This window comes from Caretta caretta, chromosome 1 (genome assembly GCF_965140235.1).
Source record: "Caretta caretta isolate rCarCar2 chromosome 1, rCarCar1.hap1, whole genome shotgun sequence".
NCBI lineage: Eukaryota > Metazoa > Chordata > Testudines > Cheloniidae > Caretta > Caretta caretta.
The window spans coordinates 45,975,594-45,998,351 of record NC_134206.1 but is presented as its reverse complement, the minus strand read 5'-3'; the positions used below and the strand labels follow the sequence as shown (position 1 = coordinate 45,998,351).

General features: G+C 40.7%; 1 protein-coding gene across 5 annotated transcripts in view; it reads left to right on the top strand.

The window, feature by feature from the left end:
- Positions 1–21,494, top strand: part of LNX2 (ligand of numb-protein X 2) — a 95,266-nt gene extending 73,772 nt beyond the window's left edge. For all 5 annotated transcript variants that reach the window (XM_048846346.2, XM_048846329.2, XM_048846327.2 and 2 more), the window contains 6 exons: positions 191–559; positions 5,155–5,295; positions 8,360–8,537; positions 10,402–10,633; positions 16,331–16,489; positions 19,215–21,494. In XM_048846346.2, the coding sequence (XP_048702303.2) occupies positions 191–559; positions 5,155–5,295; positions 8,360–8,537; positions 10,402–10,633; positions 16,331–16,489; positions 19,215–19,350 (1,215 nt within the window). In that variant the 3' untranslated portion in view covers positions 19,351–21,494. The remainder of the gene's footprint in view (positions 1–190; positions 560–5,154; positions 5,296–8,359; positions 8,538–10,401; positions 10,634–16,330; positions 16,490–19,214) is intronic.
- Positions 21,495–22,758: the final 1,264 nt, after the last annotated feature.

The following is a 22,758-nucleotide window of genomic DNA, read 5'->3' as shown; positions in this document are numbered from 1 at the left end:
GCTCAGCTTAGGAAGTGTTTATTTAGGAGAGAATTGAATAAAGAGAGGAAGGAGCAGAGAGGGGTAAGTAGATAATTCCAGGTATAGGCTATTAGAGGTTTGTAACAGGGTCTCTGAACTTGGCAAGGATTTTGATACATCTTGAAACAACTAAACAGTTATGAATATTGTTTTACTTCTTGTTTTCCAGGTCAATAACTTTGACATCAGTAACGTGTCCCATAACCATGCTCGAGCTGTTCTTTCCCAGCCCTGCATGGTGCTGCATCTCACGGTGCTCCGAGAGAGACGATTTGGAAGCCGGACACACAACCATGCTGACAGCACTTCCCTGCGAGAAGATGGTTTTCAGGTGATGCTGCATAAACGAGATTCTAGTGAACAGCTTGGCATTAAATTAGTGCGCAGAACAGATGAGCCAGGAGTTTTTATCCTCGACCTTTTGGAAGGGGGATTGGCTGCTCAAGATGGCAGACTCTGCAGCAATGACCGGGTACTCGCAATCAATGGACATGACCTGAAACATGGGACACCAGAACTTGCTGCTCAGATTATCCAGGTAAACTCTAATGGGGGTACTTTATTCAGTCTGAAATTTAAAATGTATTATATGTCAAGACACTTATTGTATGTATCGCCAAATTTCACCCAAAAATGGCATTATACAGTACTGAACAACTTGTGTATTGCCCCTAAACTGTGTAGTGTTTTTGGCCGATGTTACTCATTACTAGTAGCTGAAAGTCTGTGCTGTCGCTCAGGTCATTTTATAAAGTTGTGTGCTTTTAAAAACAAACAAACAAAACAGTTGAGAACTTAAAAATTGGATGGAAACAGACTGTGAATCCCAGTGATGATTGAACCTAGTGATATTCCAAACAAAAAGAGTTCCCAGCCACGATTTTAACTAATTTCATTTCCTTCCCGCTGACTCAACACACTTTCTAGGCTTCAGAGTGATGTTTGGGATTATTGTATGAGGGTGGTGTGACAGATTCCCCCCAGGGTGCCACGTGGAACTGGGGTACCACTGGACCGGCCTGACCCACCAGCCTGTGCTCCCTTTCACACTGTGGTGCTGTGATAAATTGCTAAACTCTCCACGCTTGCTCTTTCCGCAGCCTACACACAGGTAGGGACACACCCAGCTGCACCTTCACCCACATGCTGAGATCAGCTCTGCTTGGGAAGGCTCAGCTAAGGCACCTTCCAGTTGCTAAGGCACACAACCCCCTCTGGAGTGTAAATCCAAAATTATACCGTCTTGCGCTGCACAGGGAACTGTACAGCGTAAGCTCCTAAAAGTCACCCCTCCCTCAATGTGGAGAGAGAGATGGAACAACTTTCTGCCCCAAGTTATAATTTTTACACACTGGTTTTAGACAAAACAAAATCAAGTTTATTAATTACAAGGATTTTAAGTGATAGCAAACAGATCAAAGCAGATTATCTAGTAAATAAACAAAACTTCAGGCTGATCTTAACATACTAGCTAGGTAGGATATGAATTAGCAAATTCTCACCCTGAGTGATAAAGAGGCTGGCAGATTCTTAAGGCACAAGGTGCCTTGGCTTTCCCAGGTTTTCATACACAGGCTAAAAATCACTCTAGCCTGGGACCATCACTTCCCACAGTTCAGTCCTTGCCCCTCAGGTGTTTTCAGGTGTGTTGTTGCAGGGAGAGTAAAGTCCCACCATGATATCATTGTTCCCCTTTTATAGCTTCTTCCCACTTGCTGGAAAGCTCTTTTGCTGTGACCTGGGTCAAACAGTTCCCATTGTGTGGTGCTATCTCTGAGAGGTTTCTATTGTACACAGTTCCTGGAGTAATCCTTGTGCTTGTGTGCATTTCTTGAATAAGTCATTAACATTGTTTGGCCTTTTTACTGTTGTACCTGAAAGGCTGCTTGTGGGTGTTTTTCAACCTCACATGTTTAAGTAACGCATACGTAGCCAAACTTCGTAATTTCACATATGACGGTAGCACATACAATCCAATGAGATATTAATGTCTAGCAGATCAAGACTTTTAGAATTATACCTCACAAGGCATGCTTTGTACAAAACATATCCTAATTACATGACAATGGTGAATATTGGGGTGCCAGGGTGTCACAGGTGGTTGCGTTGATTTGTGTGTGGGTTGTGTTGTGCTGGGAGAGTTGTGTGGGTGGCAAATGAGGGGTAGGTACTGCATTGAGTGGCTTTGGATATTGTGTGGTGGTGGTGATTTGTATGCTGGTTGTGCAGGGGGGTGGATGTGTTGATTTGTGGGAGGGTTATGCTTGGAGATTTGTGTTAGTTTGTGCAGGTGGCAGTTGGCTGTGTGACAGCTGGGCCAAGTAGCTGTGCAGTCTCCCTCATACAGCCAATGAAATTGTTGCATGCAAATTACCCGGGGAATAATGATGGTGACTGGTTGTGTTACCTCTGTTGTTGCAATGGTCTGGGACTCTTGGCATGGCATAGCTACGTGCCTTACTGGTGTAATTTGTGAAGTCAAAATGGCTGAGAACTTAAAAATTGGATGGTAACAGACTGCAAAATCCAGTGAAGATGCAACCTGCTGATATTCTGTACAAAAGAAGCTCCAGCCATGCCTGTAGCTGATTCTATCACTTCACCCTGACTTTACAACCATTTTAGGCTTCAGAGTAACACAGAGCAACATTCCAGGAATCTTATAATATAGTTTTATAGAGTTGTCACATTCTGGGGTGAAATCCAGACTAGTAAGAGGTTGTGTCACTGCCTGCCCTGTAACCCTGGGTGCCTCACAATGCTTTACTATTGTAGTTCCCAAACTGAGCCACTCACAAACAGGCAAACAGCATGCAGGCCACACCCTGAGTGTCTGTGTTTAACTACAGCTCTGACCCCAGCTGCCTGTCAGCAACACTCCAGTCACACTCTGGCTTCCACCAGCCTTGGTTACTCCTTGCAGGGTGGCCCCAACACATTCCCAATCCCAGATTTTCCCCCAAAAGATGTGTTCGCACTGTCCATCCCTCTCCTGGGCAGCTCAGATATTAGAGGTCCATTGCCCTGTAAGGGATCAATATTCAACAATTTGCTACGTGAACTGGAGTTACCCAAACAGTTAAGTTTAAACACAACACTGGATTAGTTTTGATTAAAAAATAAAATAAATTTATTTAACTACAAAGAGAGAGATTGTAAGTGAGTACAAGTAAAAGGCATTCAAGTCAGAAATGGTTACAAGAGAAATAAAGATAAAATGCGCTCTAGTAGCTAAACTTAACAAGCTAGACTTGGCTCAAAGTAAAATTCTTACCACAGGTTTCCAGCGACATTGCTGACTAAATTCACAGGTTAGGATCCTCCCTTTTGTCACAGGGCTGGCTCCTTTGTCGACTTAAGTGAGTGAGAGAGATGCCTTGGGGTGTTTTTGCCCCTCACTTTTATAGTCCAGTCACCCTTTGAAGTGGATTCTTCTGAGGATTACCCCTCAAAGCAAAGTTTACTCAAACAGTAAAGAAGACAATGTGGAAGCTGGTGGTGAAAGTGGCTCCATGCTCTTTCTTCCCCATGTGTGCTGAAATGCCGATTTGCCTGGTCTCATGCCATTTCCCCCTCATGCTGTCTCAAGGACCCTGTTTACTACTTATATGTAAATTGAGGTAAACACACATTCCTTTGCCTAGGATAGACCCATTTAACACCTTTTGCCTAGTCAGGCCTGTGTGAGTTTGAACATGTGCTAACATCATCATACAGGGGAAATTCATAACTTCACATATAATGTTGCTACATGTATTTCGCCATGATATTATTGACCGGCAAGTTATTAGTTTTCAAATGATACCTCACAAGGAATATTTTGTATAATGGTTATTACAATGGTGTATTGGGTGTGAATACAGTGGGTGCTTTCAGTCACAATAGTGCAACATGCACTGCAGACACCCACCCCCTTTTGGGCCTCAGATGAAACCTAGTAATTGAACTCATGTGGCCAGAAGTGAAAAGTGTGTTGGCCTCGTCCAGCGTGTGCCATAGCTTACTGAAGGCTATAAGACTATTCATGTGTATGAGGTGATCTCAGTGTAGTCTGGAGTCTAATAGAAGAAATCTAGGAAGATCATGATCCTGTGTACTTATCACTCTCTTTATCTCTAGATCTCAAAAAGCTTTATGAAACTAAGTATCATTGTGCCTCAGTTTCCCTATCTTTAAAATGGGGATTAAAAAGGAGGTAACTTGCCCAAGGGTCACATAACCAATCAATGGCAAAGCTTGGGGGTGGGGACGGGGATCTGATTCAAAGCCATGTACTCATCCAGTAAACCACCTTACCTAAACACTAGGACTATGTAGAATACTGTTGTTTATTATTTGATTAACTCCCTGCTCCAACAGCAGTTGGAGACTTGTGATACTGGTGGGGGTTATTTGCTTGTATAATTTAAATTTCGTCTCTTGTAATTAGGGGGAAATTCTTATAATCTTGTGTTATTTTTATGTCAGTTTTTCAATTTATTGAGATTTTGAAGAGGTCAGTTTTCTATTTGGAGATTTTGGTGTTGGGATTTTGGAACATTAGGGTAGCCATTGAGTTTTTGGATAGTCCCCAAAACTGCAGTTTGGTGATCTGACTATATATTCTCTCCAACTACTTCAACAAATTCTCTGACTCTGCTTACAAAGTTACTTATTCCAGGTAAATAATTTGTTTTTAAATATCAATTAAGATTTGAAGCATTGAGTAGTTTTGAAAATTATGAAATCATAATTTGTCAGTGTACTTAGTCCATTTTCTTGTTATTTATTTCTTGTATTACAGAAGTGCCTGGAGACCTACCTGAAACTGGGGGCTACACTGCGCTAGGTGTTGTATGTACACATAGAGACAGACCCTGTCACAGATTTTACAGTCTGAACAGACAAGAGAAAGGGAAAGAAAGAAAGTATTAAAATCTCCATTTTATAGATGGGAAACTGAGGCAGGAAAAAATAAATGACTTGCCCAGCATCAGACAGGAAGTCTGAGGCAGTTCCAGGAATCAAACCCAGATCTCTTGAGTCCCAGCCCAGTACCTTAGCCACAAGATCGTCCCTCGTCTCCTAATTAATAATAATACAGTGTGAACTTTATTATTATTTTCATTTTCATTTTGCATGTATATCCCTCAGGCTAGTGGGGAAAGGGTGAATTTAACAATCTCCAGACCAGTGAAATCGCAGACAGTCGCTATTCTCCGAGAAGCAGGGACTCATAACAGCAGCCAGCACCAGGCGCAGCAGCTGTTCTACAGCAGACACAGTTCGCATAAGGTTAGTGTTTCTCTCTTTCTCCACTTGAAAAGAAAATGTAATAGCAATTGATGGTATTCAGATTTGCTGGCTACAGCGACATATACAAGTCTTGTGAATGAGATAAAATTGTAGTTCTGGAGTCATGTGTGGGAAAGTGGGTAATGTGTTACCACCATGTGGAAGGATTGCCATTCAGGAGCAGCCTTTAGACTTCTGCTGTGCAAGCCATTGAACTGCAAGACCCCAGGAGCTGGAGCATATCCACTAGCCATATAATATTCCTGGGAGCATTCTGCGACAAAAAATGAAAAATTCTGCATATTTTATTTGTCATAATAACACTACATAATCACGCCAGTTTCAATTATTTTGGTAATTTATTTCAAAATACCTGTCAGCAGGCATGTCTGTAACAATACAGACACACACAAAAATTCCCCCAGGAGTAGAGAGTTAAAGAAACCTCTACAACAACCCAATTCCTGTTTCTCTGCCTCCTTCTCCTCTCCCCACCCCCCCAGAGCCCAGCCAGGGGGCCAGACACCCACAACCCCTCCGCCCCAGAGCCCAGCGATGGGGGCCCCCCTGGCCCAGATACCCACACCCTAGAGCCCTGCTGCACAGCCCAGGAATCCAGAGGGAGAAACAGACTGATGCTCGGTCCCAGGTTTGAACAGAGTTTCCTGCGCACCGCCCTCTCCTTCCCTCAGGGCATGCTGGGAACTGCAGCTGCCAGGAACACTCTAGCTCCCTCTCCCTCCCTCCAGCAGTGTCTTCCATGTGCAAGCTGGGCTGTGCTGAGTCCAGTGGCAGATAGCAGCACTGCAGCCCATTTCTTTAGGGGAAAGGAAATTCTGCGCACAAGTTAATTTCTGCAAAATTCTGCATTGTGCAGTGGCGCAGAATTCCCCCAGGAGTTATATGAACAGATTGTCATTGCCTGTGGCGGAAAATGTCATGTTTTCCCTTCCCTGAATCAAAGGAAAGAGAGCTGTGGCTACTGCATGGGTACTGGGTGGCTTATATTTTATATGATAGGGTGAAGCAGAATGAAGAGACTCCATGAATCTAGTGTGGCATTATGCAGAAGACCTACTACAAAAATAAAATACTATTCAGAGCTTATGCTTCAGACATTTTGGTAGTTCCAAAAATATGAGTTCTGGCCCTTCAAATTCAATGAATCATATAATCATCTAAAGTGTCAGGCTTTTAATAGACCTCCTTTATATCCTTTTTCAACAAATGGTGTTGATAACCAAATTCAATGTCAGTCACTTAAGTTGTAAGCACTTTAGATTTTTTGCCAGGATTTTCTTCCAAACATTTGGGAGATTTCAGAAAAAGTCCCAGGGGGGTTCATCATATAGTTCACCTGCACTCCTTTCTCATCTAAGGATAAGCCAGAGTCGTTTTTGAAGTTTGTTGTCTTAAAGAATGTTGTATACATAATTGTACAGCACCAGCAAGTAAATGGCCACAAAACCTGATGGAATTAAAAATAAATTGCCTTTAATATGTATACAGTGGTATGTGTCTGCCACTCTAATACTAAACTACTTCTGACATGTACTGGGAATATAAAAGGGTACTGTTTTTTTTCATGTGCGGTGAAGAGATGATATAACTGCCACTGGAAGATTAACTGGTGTAATTTCTTATTTCCGTATTTCTACCTCTAAACCTTCTGTAGATTTGAGATGATCAGTGGAGGTAAATGTGGAATGCTTTAAATATATCAGCAAGTACATGAGGATGAAGGCATTTAAGCAAATAAAATACATTTGGGCTTGTCTACATAGGCAAATTAATTTGGATTAAGGTGAATTTAAATTGGAATAGCTATTATAGAATAACTCCCTGTGGGGACACTCTTATTACGGAACAAGAGTGTTTTATGCTAAATTAGTCTAACCTACTTCCAAAATGGATTAAACTAATTGGGAATAAGGCAATCTTATTCCAGAAAAAGTGTCCCCACATGGAGTTAATTTGGATAACTATTGCAGAATAACTCCCTGTGTAGACAAGCCCTTAGTTCAGGTTTAAACCCTCCTAATGGTGTGAAGCCAAACATAGGTAAGCCTGATTCTGGAGACAAGCTGCAAAAGAAAAAAAAATTGCATATATAAAAACAAACTGTTTAAAAGGTGTTTCGACGTGTGACCCTTAAAGTACACATGCTTTTTCAGTTCACATTGAGTCTGTAGAGTTTGGTCCATATGATACTTACAAAAATGATGCACTTAGTAAGTGTGACATCCACCTAAACATCAAAGTCCTGTGTCTCTCAGTGCCATGACGCTAGCCATATGAACATATGGATTTTGTACAACAGCACCAAAACTTGGCATTGCAGATCTTCAATGTCCAGTGCAGTGATATCCTCTCTAAGCATATTGTAAGTAAATTAGAAGTGAGATTTAAAAAATGGATGCTTAAAGTTAGACTCCTAATCCATATTTAGGAACCTAAATAAATGGATTGATTTTTCGAAAGTGCTGATCACCTGCAGTCAATCAGGGCTGCAGGCAGGGCCATCCCTAGGGGGTTTGGGGCCCAGGAGAACCCGGCCCAGGCCCCACCCCCACTCCACCTCTTCCCCCAAGCTTCCGCCCCATCTCTTCTGGCTCCTGCCCTGCCTCTTTCCGGCTTCCGCCCCCTCCCCCGAGTGACACCGGCAGCGGAGCGGGCTGGGGTTGCTGCTGCTGCTTCCCACTGGTGAGTGCGGGCCCGACCCGCACTGTCAATGCCAGGCCATCTACTAACCCCCTGGGCTAGCCTGGCCCTCTGCAGCCTAACCCCACCCCCCTTGCACCGGCCTAACGCCCCCCGCACAACACGCACACAGAGTTGTCCCTAGGGTATGACGATTCGGGGCGGCCGCCACTGGGCCCCCAAAGCGCGGGGCCTGGGACAGCTGCCCCAATTCACCATACCCTAGGGACGGCTCTGGCTGCAGGTTCTCTGTACCTTTGAAAATCAGGCTGCTCTCATGAGCTACCTAAATATAGATTAGGAGCCTACTAAGCATCAATTTTGAATTTTTTTAAATAAAGGGTCTTTTGTTGTCTTCTTGCAGATTCTTTCCCAGTGTGTTACATGCCAAGAAAAGCACATTACGGTGAAAAAAGAGCCACATGAATCCCTTGGAATGACAGTAGCGGGAGGCAGAGGCAGCAAAAGTGGTGAACTACCAATCTTTGTTACTAGCGTGCAGCCTCATGGCTGTCTTGCAAGAGATGGCAGGATCAAACGAGGTAGGCTTTGACTCAAATGGCAGCGTGTGCGTCTTTCAGTTATTCTGTTGATGAGTTTGTTTTGCAAGGTATCATAAGGTTTCTCAGGAGATGTAGGGTAGCAGTGATAAATGCTTCTCTCAAATATTCCACTCTTGGAAATTCAATGTACAATGCCACACTTTCCCCTGGCTTGGGAAAGGGCTGTGTAAAGTTGACTGTAATACCCCTGTGAGTTAAGGGTCTTGTCTGGTGTTTTTCACTTCAGCACACACGTCCTGTTTTTGGTTTTGATCTCATGGGTTGGGTCCTGTAGCTGTCTCAGAAACCACCTCTTTCCTTGTGTAATATCTTCAGTACCTCAGCTAAACTGATCTGTTCTGATGACAGGCACCTGGTTTAACTGTGCTAATAGCAGGGCATTTTCAGCAAGTGACCCTCCTTTCTGTAGTTCACTTTCCCCATCCTTGGTCTGACCTAAACTGAGCTTGCTGATCTTCAGGACAGAGCATCTGTTATCCCCAGCTTTTGAGAAAGAAATTGGGTGGGGTGGGGTGGATGATATTGGTAATACTGATGTAATAATGCTTAAGGTACAGCCTGACATTTTCCTGATCTATTTTTTTTAAAATGTGTTGTACATGCGCCTAAATCACATAAATACATAATGCAACCCCATGCAGTACTGCACAGACTTAGAAATCCTATGGGCCCATACTGACATAAGGGCAAAGTTTAGACAGTAACTGAAGTGTGCAAATTTAAAATGAGGTAATGGAGGATATTTTTCATGACCATGTAAGGTAGGAACATTAAATGCAGTATACAAATGTGCACAGTATCTTTTTCTAAACATTATTTAAAAATCCATTTGTCGAAGCAACAATTGTGACTTTCTTCCTTATGTGATGTTAAAGCCGAAACTACAAAAGGAATTAGCCTTCCCTGCTATGCAAGTTTCTGGAAAGTGATTGATTCTCATATCTTGTGTAACTGAGTCCTGGATGTTGCTGATTTGTTCTGCACTGCAGCAGGAACACTGTAACCACTCAGACAATAAGAGACACTCTCCTTCTTTTAAAATATTCTCAAGGAAAATTGTTTTCAGCAATCTTTGTATTTTAGACTCCTTCCAGATCATTATAATCTTTTTACAGATGCTCTTGCTTCCTCAGAGCTGATTTTTCTTTATTAATCTTTCCTGTGATCCCTGTTTTGTGTTTCCTGATTGGCAAAGCACAGACACGCAGTAGGATTGAAGTGTGCATGTGAGGATTGCTGTGCTACCTTCTGCAAGACTTCCCCTCTCTCTCATGGCTACATTACACCTTTTGCCATTCTTTTTCCCCCTTCCCTTTAAACCCTGAGGGACGATTATGAGGAATGGGATACATTAAGAAAAGGAACACAAAGCTGGAAAAGTCAGGGAAAAAATCCATAATGGTGAGAATAGTTTCCAGTGGCAGAGGTAAAAACTCCAGTGTTCAAGTCATTTAAATGTGGACTGAACAGAGCACTGGAGGATATACCATAGGGGTCATTCTATTCTGATGCAGGAGTGGTGCCTGACCTAATAGATCATTTCCACCTCTGACTTGTATGATAGCAGAGCATGCTAGCCAAGCACAGCGTTTCTGTTTCTGCTGAAATATGCAGCTGTGAAATAGTTTACGCATTATGTTTAAATTGTCCGTATGAGGCTGCAGAGTTAATACACTGCAGTTCACACCTCTGAAAGTTACTGTTTCTGTCTGTCTAGGCCCAGGGAGATAACACATTGACATGAACAGGTATTGGGTAATGTGTTATAAGTACAGGCCAGGTATTAGCACAGGAAGACCAATAGGCCACATGACTTACACTCTTATTTGTGCCTTTTAAACAGGTGATGTGTTGCTAAATATTAATGGTATTGACCTGACCAATCTAAGTCATAGTGAGGCAGTGGCTATGCTCAAAGCCAGTGCTACCTCTTCAGTGGTGGCACTCAAAACACTGGAGATCCAGATTGCTGAAGAACATACCCAGAGTAATGAGGAACAACCAAGCACAATCAGCGAAAATGAATATGATGCTAGCTGGTCACCCTCCTGGGTCATGTGGCTGGGGCTTCCAAGGTACTAGTTAATGAATGATCTGTTTAAACTCATGTTTACACTGCTGTTATAATATTAACTCCTGCATTTGGCTGTGTCACTCTCCTGACATTTTTCAGTTTGCTATAAAATATTTGTGTGACGTACACAGGGCTGAAGCAACATGTTGAAGGGTTTCTTTCTTATACATGCATTCAGATACAATAACAGTTAATTTTTAGTGGGGTTTTACTTTGTGCTGCTGCAGCAGTTTTAATTAATATAATATTATTTAAACTCTAAAGCAGAGAACAGCTTAGTTACAGCACCTGCTTCACCCTATTGCTGCCTATCTATTGCAGCCACATTCAATTTACAATCCACTTACAAAGGATTGTACAGCAAAAGTATCCTGTTAGCCAGCCGGAAGATAGAAAACACTGATTATCCCTTCAGAAACCTTGGGAAAAGTCTAACACTAACCAATTCAATTCCCCCGATGAATGTAAACTGTCCTTTTGCTCCCTAAGTTAAGCCTGAGTTTTAAACAGGAAACATAGAGCACTTACCCAAATTACCCTATATTAATATACAAAACGAAGTTTAGAAAGGCAAATGAATAACTTCATAGAATGAAGGATATAACCTTCACTGATCATTGACTTTTATCACACAGGTTTTAGGCACACATGCAGAAAGAAGTTAGAACAGACCAATCTGCATTCACAAATCTCATATAGGTAACTCAGAAAACCAGCCACCAACTCCACTGAGCACAAATACACCCGCTGCAAACCCATTTCCTTTTCCTAACTTTTGGCCTGACTGATATCACCAGATTTCACTTATCATCCCATTTTTCACTCTCTGGTAGCTATATCGACAAACTGTGGGCCTAATTCTGGGAAACACTTATTATCAAGGATAAAGAAAAGGAGTACTTGTGGCACCTTAGAGACTAACCAATTTATTTGAGCATGAGCTTTCGTGAGCCACAGCTCACTTCATCAGATGTGTACCGTGGAAACTGCAGCAGACTTTATATACACACAGAGAATATGAAACAATACCTCCTCCCACCCCACTGTCCTGCTGGTAATAGCTTATCTAAAGTGATCAACAGGTGGGCCATTTCCAGCACAAAACCTGGATTTGTGCTGGAAATGGCCCACCTGTTGATCACTTTAGATAAGCTATTACCAGCAGGACAGTGGGGTGGGAGGAGGTATTGTTTCATATTCTCTGTGTGTATATAAAGTCTGCTGCAGTTTCCACGGTACACATCTGATGAAGTGAGCTGTGGCTCACGAAAGCTCATGCTCAAATAAATTGGTTAGTCTCTAAGGTGCCACAAGTACTCCTTTTCTTTTTGCGAATACAGACTAACACGGCTGTTCCTCTGAAACCTGAAAATTATCAAGGATAGTGTTTATTACTGTGCATAGTCCTGTTAACTTCAATCACACTGTGCACCACACTAAGCCCTATCCTTAATAGTAAGGGTTTCCAGGTTTACACCCACGGTTTGCAGATGTAACCACAGAGAGCATGTAGAATGTGATGGTAACAGAATGAAATCCTGAAGTCATTATCATAGCTTATTACTCCAAAACCACAGCCAAGATTTGTTGTTGTCATTTATCTCGAGTAGTTCCTTTGGAGTAAGGGATGTTGACGGGGCACTGTGGCAGCATTCAAGTGTTTTGCCTAGGCTCTCCACATTCACGTCTGGGGTCGTTTGTCGGCTTCCACTTGGTCATATTGTCACCAGTCTTTGCCACCCAGCTGTCACTCAATTTAGAGTACACCATTGTTTTCATCTGAGGTCAGCAGCTGGAGAGAGTTGTTCTGAAAGAACTAGGTTCTCCAAGATCATTGGTGTTTCCCACCCATTTTGTTTCTCTGTAGCCTTCCACAGTGGTATTTTGGGGTAAGGGACTTACAAAGGCAAAGCTGTTTCTGGACTTCAGACTCTTGGGTGGTGGAATGTGTCCATTCAGTGGCTGTCTTGAAACATGCACCTGTTTTTGTGTCTCCTTTTTACTGAAGGCATCCCGCCTCACTGATGGTGATGCAATCCCCGCGAGGCAGTATAGCGACAATGTGGGAGTCGCTCTCAGAGTCCCTCTGATGATCCTACAGGATTGATTTGAGTTCAGTATCAGTTTTGTGTGCATGGCTCGAGCATGACCATACATGGGGTCATGTCAGATACATTCACATCATGTCCCATGTTAATCTCCCATTGCAACTAACCATGGGAGAAACCAAATCTGACAGTCAGCATTGAGACCATAATATAAATCTGAAGTTATTATAACTACACACAGTAACAAGCCACTTCCCTTGGTAAAAAGGTCTTTCAGGATCAGGCCCTCATTGATTTCCTTTAGGTTTTTCTGTACAAGATGTCTGTATGTAACTTCCTGTAAAACAGTCATAATGTCTTGTGAGTTATACAGTTACAGTAAACTACTTTCAAGTCTGATAAATAACTCTGCTTAACAATAGCTGGCAATCATTTATTGCTCACATACTACAAACAACTAAATTTTGCCGCTTAATTATGCCTTATATGCTACAATGCATGGCACAACATGATTAATGTAGAGAAGCAACAGTTAGGCCTACCTCAACATTTTCTGCTTCTCTGGATTTGCATAAAGATTTTCTATGAAAAGAAAAATGTTCTTTAATTCAACACTTTTGGATATGCATTACCACTTTTGAAAGTATGGTTATGGTCAGGAAAGTGACTCATACATATATATATAATATGTTAGGGCTATCGATTACTTGCAGTTAACTCATGCGACTAACTCAAAAAAATTATTCGCTGTTTTAATCACACTATTAAACAATAGAATACCAATTGAAATTTATTCAATATTTTGGATATTTTTCTACATTTTCAAATATATTGATTTCAGCAACACAGAATACAAAGTGGACAGTGCTTACTTTGTTATTATTTTTTTATTACACATATTTGCACTGTGAAAATGATAAACAAAAGAAAAAGTATTTTTCAGGTTTCAGAGTGGTAGCCGTGTTAGTCTGTATCAGAAAAAACAATGAGGAGTCCTTGTGGCACCTTAGAGACTAACAAATTTATTTGGGCATAAGCTTTCGTGGGCTAGAACCCACTTCATCAGATGGATGGAGTGGTAAATACAGTAGCAGGTGTATATATATACATAGTACATGAAAAGATGGGAGTTGCCTTACCAACTGGGGGGTCAGTCTAACGAGACAATTCAATTAACAATAGAATATCAAAGGAGGAAAAATCACTTCTGTAGTGGTAATGAGAGTGGCTCATTTCAAACAGTTGACAAGAAGGTGTGAGAAACAGTAGGGGGAAATTAGTATGGTGAAATTAGGTTTTGTAATGACCCATCCACTCCCAGTCTTTATTCAGGCCTAATTTGATGGTGCCCAGTTTGCAAATTAATTCCAGTTCGCCTCATACAAATACTGTAGTGCAATCTCTTTATTGTGCAACTTACAAATGTAAATTTTTTTTTGTTATATCACTGCACTCAAAAACAAAACAATGTAAAACTTTAGAGCCTACAAGTCCATTCAGTCCTACTTCTTGTTCAGCCAATTGCTAAGACAAACAAGTTTGTTTACATTTATGGGAGATAATGCTGCCCACTTCTTATTTACAGTGTCACCTGAAAGTGGAACAGGCATACGCATGGCACTTTTGTAGCTGGCATTGCAAGGTATTTACGTGCCAGATATGCTAAGCAAACAGATATGCTCCTTCATGCTTCGGCCACCATTCCAGAGGACATGCTTCCATGCTGGTTATGCTCATTAAAAAATGTGTTGATTAAATTTGTGACTGAAATCCTTGGGGGACAGTTGTAAGTCTCCTGCTCTGTTTTACCCGCATTCTGCCATATATTTCCTGTTCTAGCAGTCTCGGATGATGACCCAGCACGTTTTTCATTTTAAGAACACTCACTGCAGATTTCACAAAATGCAAAGAACGTACCAGTGTGAGATTTCTAAAGGTAGCTACAGCACTCGACCCAAGATTTAAGAATCTGAAGTGCCTTCCAAAATCTGAGAGGGATGAGGTGTGGAGCATGATTTCAGAAGTCTTAAAAGAGCAACACTCAGATGTGGAAACTATAGAACCTGAACCACTACAAAAGAAAATCAACCTTCTGCTGGTGGCATCTGACTCAGATGATGAAAATGAACATGCGTCAGTCTACACTGCTTTGGATCGTTATCAAGCAGAATCCGTCATCACCATGGACACACATCCTCTGGAATGGTGGTTGAAGCAGGAAGGGACATATGAATCTTTAGAGCATCTGGCACATAAATATCTTGCAACACCAGCTACAACAGTGCCATGCGAATACCTGTTCTCACTTTCAGGTGACACTGTAAATAAGAAGCGGGCATCATTACCTCCTGCAAATGTAAACAAATTTGTTTATCTGAGCGATTGGCTGAACAAGAAATAGGATGAATGGACTTGTAGGCTCTAAAGTTTTACATTGTTTTATTTTTGAATACAGGTTGTTGATTGGTTTTTTGTTTGTTTTGGGGTTTTTTTACGTAATTCTACATTTGTAAGTTGAACTTTCATATGAAGAGATTGCACTACAGTACTTTTGATGGGGGAATTGAAAAATGCTATTTCTTTTGTTTTTTACACTGCAAATATTTGTAATAAAAATAAACATAAAGTGAGCCCTGTACACTTTGTATTCTGTGTTGTAACTAAAAAGAAAAGGAGTACTTGTGGCACCTTAGAGACTAACCAATTTATTTGAGCATGAGCTTTCGTGAGCTGTAGCTCACGAAAGCTCATGCTCAAATAAATTGGTTAGTCTCTAAGGTGCCACAAGTACTCCTTTTCTTTTTGCGAATACAGACTAACACGGCTGTTCCTCTGAAACCTGTGTTGTAACTGAAATCAATACATTTGAAAATGTAGAAGACATCCAAAAATATTTTAATAAATGATATTCTATTATGATTAATCGCAATTAATTTTTTTCATCACTTGACAGCCCTAAGATATATAAATAAAATAATATGGCACGTTTTTACCCAACAGATTTTCTCTTTGTGCATTTTTCAGTCATTTCTCCTTGTTTTATTACTACTTGTTTCCCTACTGTAGGTATTTCAAAGCCAATACAGCTACTCGAATGCAATCTGGTTTATTTATACTCTGCCTTTTGCGTCATCCAAAAACCTGTCATCTGATTGCAAAATTTTCATTACTGGTAGTGATGAACCAGGAAGAGGCAGAAAGAAAACAGATGGGTTTTCAGGTCCTAAATTCAAGATGGAAAATACTAAACTGACAGAAAAATCATCTTTCATTTTGCAAATGAAATACATTGGATATGGAAGCTGGTGGGGGGGGGGAAGGATAAATATAAACCCCCACAACATCATTTAGAAGTGTCACTTTCTAGATGTAACTGTATTTAACCAATAATTCCAACAGTTCATTCTTTATGTTTAATACATTTTTACCTCCAGAGTTTTTTTGTAATTTTAAGCACGCGGTAGTCAAGATGGTTAAATATTACAAGATGATTCATCCTGGGAACACTTAATTACCATCCTTTACCCACCATTACCCCTTCTCTTTCATGCTTATTGCGGTGGTGCAATAGAGCAAGTGTTGCACATAACATGAAAATATTTACATGGCATGTGTTTTTTCTCCTTCCACACTATAATCTCACCCCACAGCGGCCTACATAGCTGCCATGATGTAGTGCTACGGAGGAGCAATTTAGGAAGTTGGGGCTTTAGCATCGTTGGTGGATATGAGGAGAATCACACAAACCAACCTTTCTTCATTAAAACGATTGTTCTAGGAACTCCAGCATACTTTGACGGAAGGTTAAAGTAAGTGCTACTGCATTCTTTTTAAATGGTATTAGAAATTGGATGGACAAAGTGATGATAAGGCATATTGCATGAAGTGATTCATTACATTACATATAATCCTTGGAAAACTGACTAATATCCAGGTGTTTTTTGGGAGCTGGCCAACTCCCTAAAGCAGCTTGGCAAGTCTACTAGGTGCAGTGCTGAGAAGTCAGAAGGATTTTTGGCTGGGAGAAGTGGGATCAGTCAGAACTTGTGGGAGCATCTAGTCCCAGTCATTCTTCCTTCCCCCACCTTTCTTTGGAAACACGTTCCACCATCAGCCAGTGGTGCTGATTTGACCCATCTCCCCCATCACCTCTACTGATTCCTTGACTCCTCCATTAGGCCAAGACCCAGCATAGGGGGGAAATGTCTTGCCCAGGATTTGGAGCCTAGAGTAGGGAAGTGAACATGTTGTATAATGCTCTCTGCCTACTTCGAGGAGGATTACAAAAGCTAGAGGACTTCATTTTATAATAGAGAAGTGGGGAAGCAAGTGGAGGAGAGGCTAAAGCAGTATCTAGTCAAGATCACTGTGAGAGGCAATCAACATGCAGGTTCCAATTTTCAAATCTGGCACTTTAAGAGGATCTGCAAATCTGGCATTCGGGGTGTTCATTTTGGCTGAATTTAGGGTCCCTCCAGATGCAGGATTTGAAATGCCTGTTAAAGCTTCCCTTGTTTGTAAATTGGACATTACAAAGGTTTGATAACATGAGTAGAAGATGGTACCATATTTGTTTTACATACAGGGTAGATATGAATCATGTGATGACTACAAAATGAGGAAGGCTTAATTTATTTTCAGAACAGCTTAATGCATGTTTCCAATGACATGGCGGTGACTAGAGGCCATCTTATGACTCAAATCATAGCAATAGCTAAGCTACTAAGAGTGACGCTGTGTGGTTTTCGGAGCTCTGTATGACTCTTGGAGGTTTACTATGCAATAATCTCTCTATTTCTATTTTGTTACAAATTAGCTTAAGAAGAAAATTCATTTTATCATTCTGCATGCCTTATTCCTGAGAATAGGGTTTCCCTGCTCATATGCATTAAGACTGTATACCAGTATCCTAACAAGTTTTAAAGGCCCTTAAATATCAAATAAAATAACATTCTCAGGCTCTTAAGCATACGGTATTTTTGTTATATGGTACTATAAGTTGCTATTTTTATTTTAATATACAATTACATTAAAAACAACTATATTAAAAGAGCATTGAGTTCTTGACTTTGCAACCTTAAAAGTTAGGAAATGTTCTCCCCCCTCGCTCTGCTCCTCACCACTCTGAGTCAGGCTGCTTTCTCCTACCCTGCCTATACAGGAGCAAAAGGAATATTGAGAATAAAGGACAGAGAATTCTGGTGTCCCCAGTATTCAGGAGAAACAATTGCAGGGAAATTACTGCTCATCCCCTGCAACGCAGTGCTGGAGCATGCTCAGTAGCCCTGTGGGAATAGAACATATACTGTCAAGTCACAGATGGGAGCAGTGTGGGGATAGAGGCCTGTAACCTAGCCCAGCTGTCCAGGGTTCAAGCCCTAGGGCTTCGGCCCCGGGCGGTGGAGCTCGTGCTTCGACTTTGGCTCCAGGCCTCAGCAACTCTAAGCCAGCCCTGAGGTTGGCTTTTTAATTGGGTCCCAACCCACAGTTTGCGAACCACTTAGATAGAGCATGCTGAGTGCAGAAAGAATCTAAAGAGACTGTAGCTGGTAAACTCAAACAAGTCTCTACCAAGCATGTACAAACTGAGATTTTTCAGATGTTGATAACTTGACCAAATTCGGCCAAGTTTTCACATGGATGGCAAAAGGTGCTTTCTCTGCCTAATTTTAAATCCCCGCTCCAAAGAGTGGGGACAGTAGATCTTCTCAACGAAATGGTTGTAGGAATTTTTTTAACATGGGCAAAACAATGTATTTTCCCTTAACCTCATTTTTGGAAATAGTTGAACCATTTTAGTTGAAACTTTCCTATATATACACTTTACCAGACTTAACCATTCAAACTAAAGTTTCCCATGCCAGGTGTCTGCCTCAGAGAGAGAGAGAGAGTGTGTGTGTGTGTAACTTTACAAAACTTAGCCATTCAGGCTACACACACACACACCCTGAGGCAGACACCTGGCATGGGAAACTTTAGCTTGAATGGTTAAGTTAGGTAAAGTTATAAGCAACGGAAAACAGGGTCTTATGTTGGAAAGTGTTGAGCAATCTTCAGTATAGGTGTCACTGCTTTTTCCAGCTACAATAAATGCAAATCATATGTAAATGTGTGTTAACCCTATAAACATGTATATATATTTTTATCATATAAACATTTATATTATAAATCTGCATATATATAATGTTTTTATTATTATCCCCTACTTAGCCCCGGTAAATGATTACTTTTTCTCTCTCCCTCTCCCACTCTTGCATCAATCCTGGTAACTTTCCACAGGCAAACTCTTAAAGCTAGTGTTGGAATTACGCCAGAGCTGAACCCCAGGGGTTCAAGAATTCCCCATACTACTTAACAATGGGCGGTCAGACTTCATTTTTTTAATTGAATGCTTTTAGCTCTTGCAGCTGAACTTCAAGTCCAACAGAAACCTGAGGCCCTAACTATGAAATGCCATCTGTTACTCATTGTTGTGTTAGTTGTTGTGCACTATCATTGTTCATCAGCTGCTTTCCATTTTGTTTCCTTTTTTAGGTGTGGTGACATGATTGTCGCTGTAAATGGACTATCCACAGTGGGCATGAGCCATTCCTCACTAGTTCCTATGCTGAAGGAGCAGAGGAACAAAGTAACTTTGACTGTTGTTTGCTGGCCTGGAAGCCTCATATAGATTTGTAAAACAGCTTTGGTTCGAGCAGCTGATTTTCTACATGGCTGGAACAAAGCCTCCATTTTTTTTTTCTACTGATACAGCTGGTAATAAGCAGGGCCAAAAACTGCCACGTTCATTTTTTTAAAGGGGAGCATTCTCATCCTCTTTACTGTACGTATGTTGCCATCTTGAAACAGCCATATCTATCAAGTTTATTGTGCTCATTGTTGAGCTGGCATATGCACATTAAGGTGTTATTGTCATTAAGCCTTCCCAGACAGTAATATTCTGACAGTAAGCAGAAGAATTCTGTGGTATTTCTGGTTTCTCCTAGTATTTTTTCCAAATTGAAACATAAAATGGTAAGCTATGTACTCTCTCCTTGAGAGAAGGTTCATGTCAGTAATGCAGTTAAAGTCCTACCCATTGCTGCTGTGAATCAAAATTGGTGTAAAAAGGAATGCATTTTTCATTGTTTGTAAATATTTTCAGTTTGTTCCAGTATGTTAAAACCATTCAAGGACTTGTCTTACTCAGAAGAAAGGGTTTGGTCCCATGGTTTTTGTTGCAGGTCATCAGTGTTCACAAAAGAGTAGGACAAAAGCCTGATGTTACTGGAATTTTTATAAAGTGCAATAATCGGACTCTTTGCTAGAAAGCGATTTAATATATTACAAAGTTTGTATCCTATAATGCAAAGGAATATGGAAGTAATCAGTCAGAATGCTGGCAACAATAAAAATGCCCGGGTCACCTCTGATCGAACGGCCTGCTGTATTAGAGTTTACTTTCCAAATGAATGTTTTCCTATGTCAGAAAATTTTGATGAACATTTTTACTAAAACCATTTCTACAGTTTATATTGTGATTGTCAGTAGCTCTTTTTATTCTTGTGTAGAAACATTATTGTGACTCAACCTGTAAATCAGAGAGGTATTTAAAAAAAAAGAAGAAAGCTGTTTATGACCGTATACATTACCGTTTAAAAGCAAGGAGGTGTGGGACTCCAAGTGCAAAAGGAGCTGCAAAGTTTTACTTATTTTATTACTTGCTGACAAATGTCTTGGTATAAAATGCTGAAAAGATCTGTCTTGTATTTGAGAAATCATTTTTCTTTGGCAAATACTTGCCACTCAATTGTTGACAACTATAATATTTTATATCTTTTAATTATGTTTAGCATTTTTAAAGCAAACCTATCACTTGCAGGTTTTGCTTTGTCCATAACGTTTGCAGGATAAGCGTCCTTTTGTAAAAGCACACCAACTAATGTGCTGATCTGGAGCAAAATCTGTACATTGTTAATGTTCTGCGTACTTGAAAAAGCGTTCCATTTAGAAACCAAGTTCAGAATCTGAACTAATTTATGAATGACCTCTCTATTGTAATAATGATGGTATTAATTATCAGCGAATGTATTTCATAATCACTGCATATTTCAATTGTGAAGCATGAACTTTATTTTCAGATTTAGCGGCTATACTATTGGGGCATATTATCGCATGTCACTGATTCCAGTAGCTTTGTTTAAAAAATAAAGCTACCATCTCTTGCAAAAAATGTAAAAGCTCTTATGACTGAAGTAGTTTTATTCCTCTCTGTGGTGTATGATGTTTGTTTGCTTTCACACTATCAGGACACAACTCAGTCGCCCATGCAGTATATTACTGTATAGAGAATATTTGTTTTTGAAGCAGTCAGAGGCTACATTTCTTTGATATCCCTAGCTGAGATGAGAACAAGTTTTGCCAACTACGTCTTTGCATAGCATTTAGGAAATATATTGACCAGTGTGTTGAATTTAAAATATTTCATTTGAAGTGACATCCTATTCAAAATCTGAGCAAAAATCACACTTTTACCCTTTTTTTTTCTTTTGTATCATGAAAGCGTGGTTAAGCTTATGTTGTGCTATATGTTTTGTTCCACTGGGCAATAGCTTTTGATCACAATGTCTTGAGACAGAAACTTGTTCCGAAGGGGCCCCAATGTTTTTAGTGGGAGGGGGGGTTCTCTTATGATCTTGTGGTTAGTTTATCGGGTTTATTCTTCTGTGCCTTCTGTTTTAAATTATTTCAAGATTTTTTTTCAGATGTTGCTATCTAATTGTGTGGTATTCTTGAAGAATGAATGAAAATAAAAGTCCATTCTACCCATTTTAACTAAGTATTGTGTCTCTTTACAAAGAATGTATGTAAATTAATTCATCACCTTCAATTTAGGGATATATTTCTCTCTCTAGTTAATCACAAGTTACAGTTATAGAACTTTACAGAAAAATCTCAGAGCACACGCATAAGAAAATAGGAACATGAGACTCATCAGACTGGAACACCTCAGTTATCTGTCCCACTCGCATTCCAGCAGTGGGTAATGTCAAAAACCTTCAGAAGATGATGGAAAACCCACACATTCTAGTACTCTACCACCAGGGCAATTTCTTTCTGATACCAGCTAGTGCTGATCATCAGGAGGACCCTGCCATGAGCCAGGTTTGGCACAGGGAAACACTACCAACCTTGCTGAAAAGGCAGCTTTATTCCCTCAAGCAGGAGTCATTCTTTGTAAGGAAGGTGAAGAGCAACCTTTTAAAGATCTGGTTAAGCCCTCACTAGATGTGCTGGGCCAGATCCTAGATTGTGGTTCTTGATAGGACATGGCCCAGTAGATAGAATGTTAAGGAAGCCTTACACTGGATAAAAGATTACCTGAAAAAAGAAAAAGATCTGCAGAATTTGCCAGTACATCAACTCTGGTGCATCTGTCTAGTGTGAAAGTGAAAGGGTAAGGATACTGATGTAGCTGCTGCATCTGAACACACACGCATCCATTCCATTAGGTCCTAGACTTAGTAATCTGTATACTTTGTCTTCCCATAAGTAACAGCCTAAGCAATCATATGGATCTTTAGCTAAGATTATAAAGCAGTTTATTTTGCCTTCTGGCATACTAGTGAAGCAAAATCTGCAGGTTCATGATTTCACTGGATCAACTTCTGTTTGAATCAAGAACAACTGAGGGAAAAATTCAATATCGCAAAACTGAAAGTTCTTGTAAAATGCAAGCAAATGCAATGAAAATGTAAACCCACTTTCCAGATTTGTTGTGTCGCAAACAATATTATAAACAAGGTAAGTTTCACCACAGTGGTCTTCACTTGAGTCTAGTTAAATACTGAGGATATTTTTCTCTTCATATTCATATTATGTGCCTGGGCCTCTATCAAGTTCTGGGAAGCAATTCCAGACCAGTGAGGGGTTGTGTCACCCTTGCCCTGCATCCATAGGTGCCTTACAATGCCTCACTGCTGTAGCTCCCAGCCTGGGATGCTCACAACCAGCCTACAAGCATGCAGATCACACCTGTGTGTCGGAGGGGTCAATAGCTCTGTCCCCAGCAGCCTGTTTACAGCCCCACTCTGGCTTC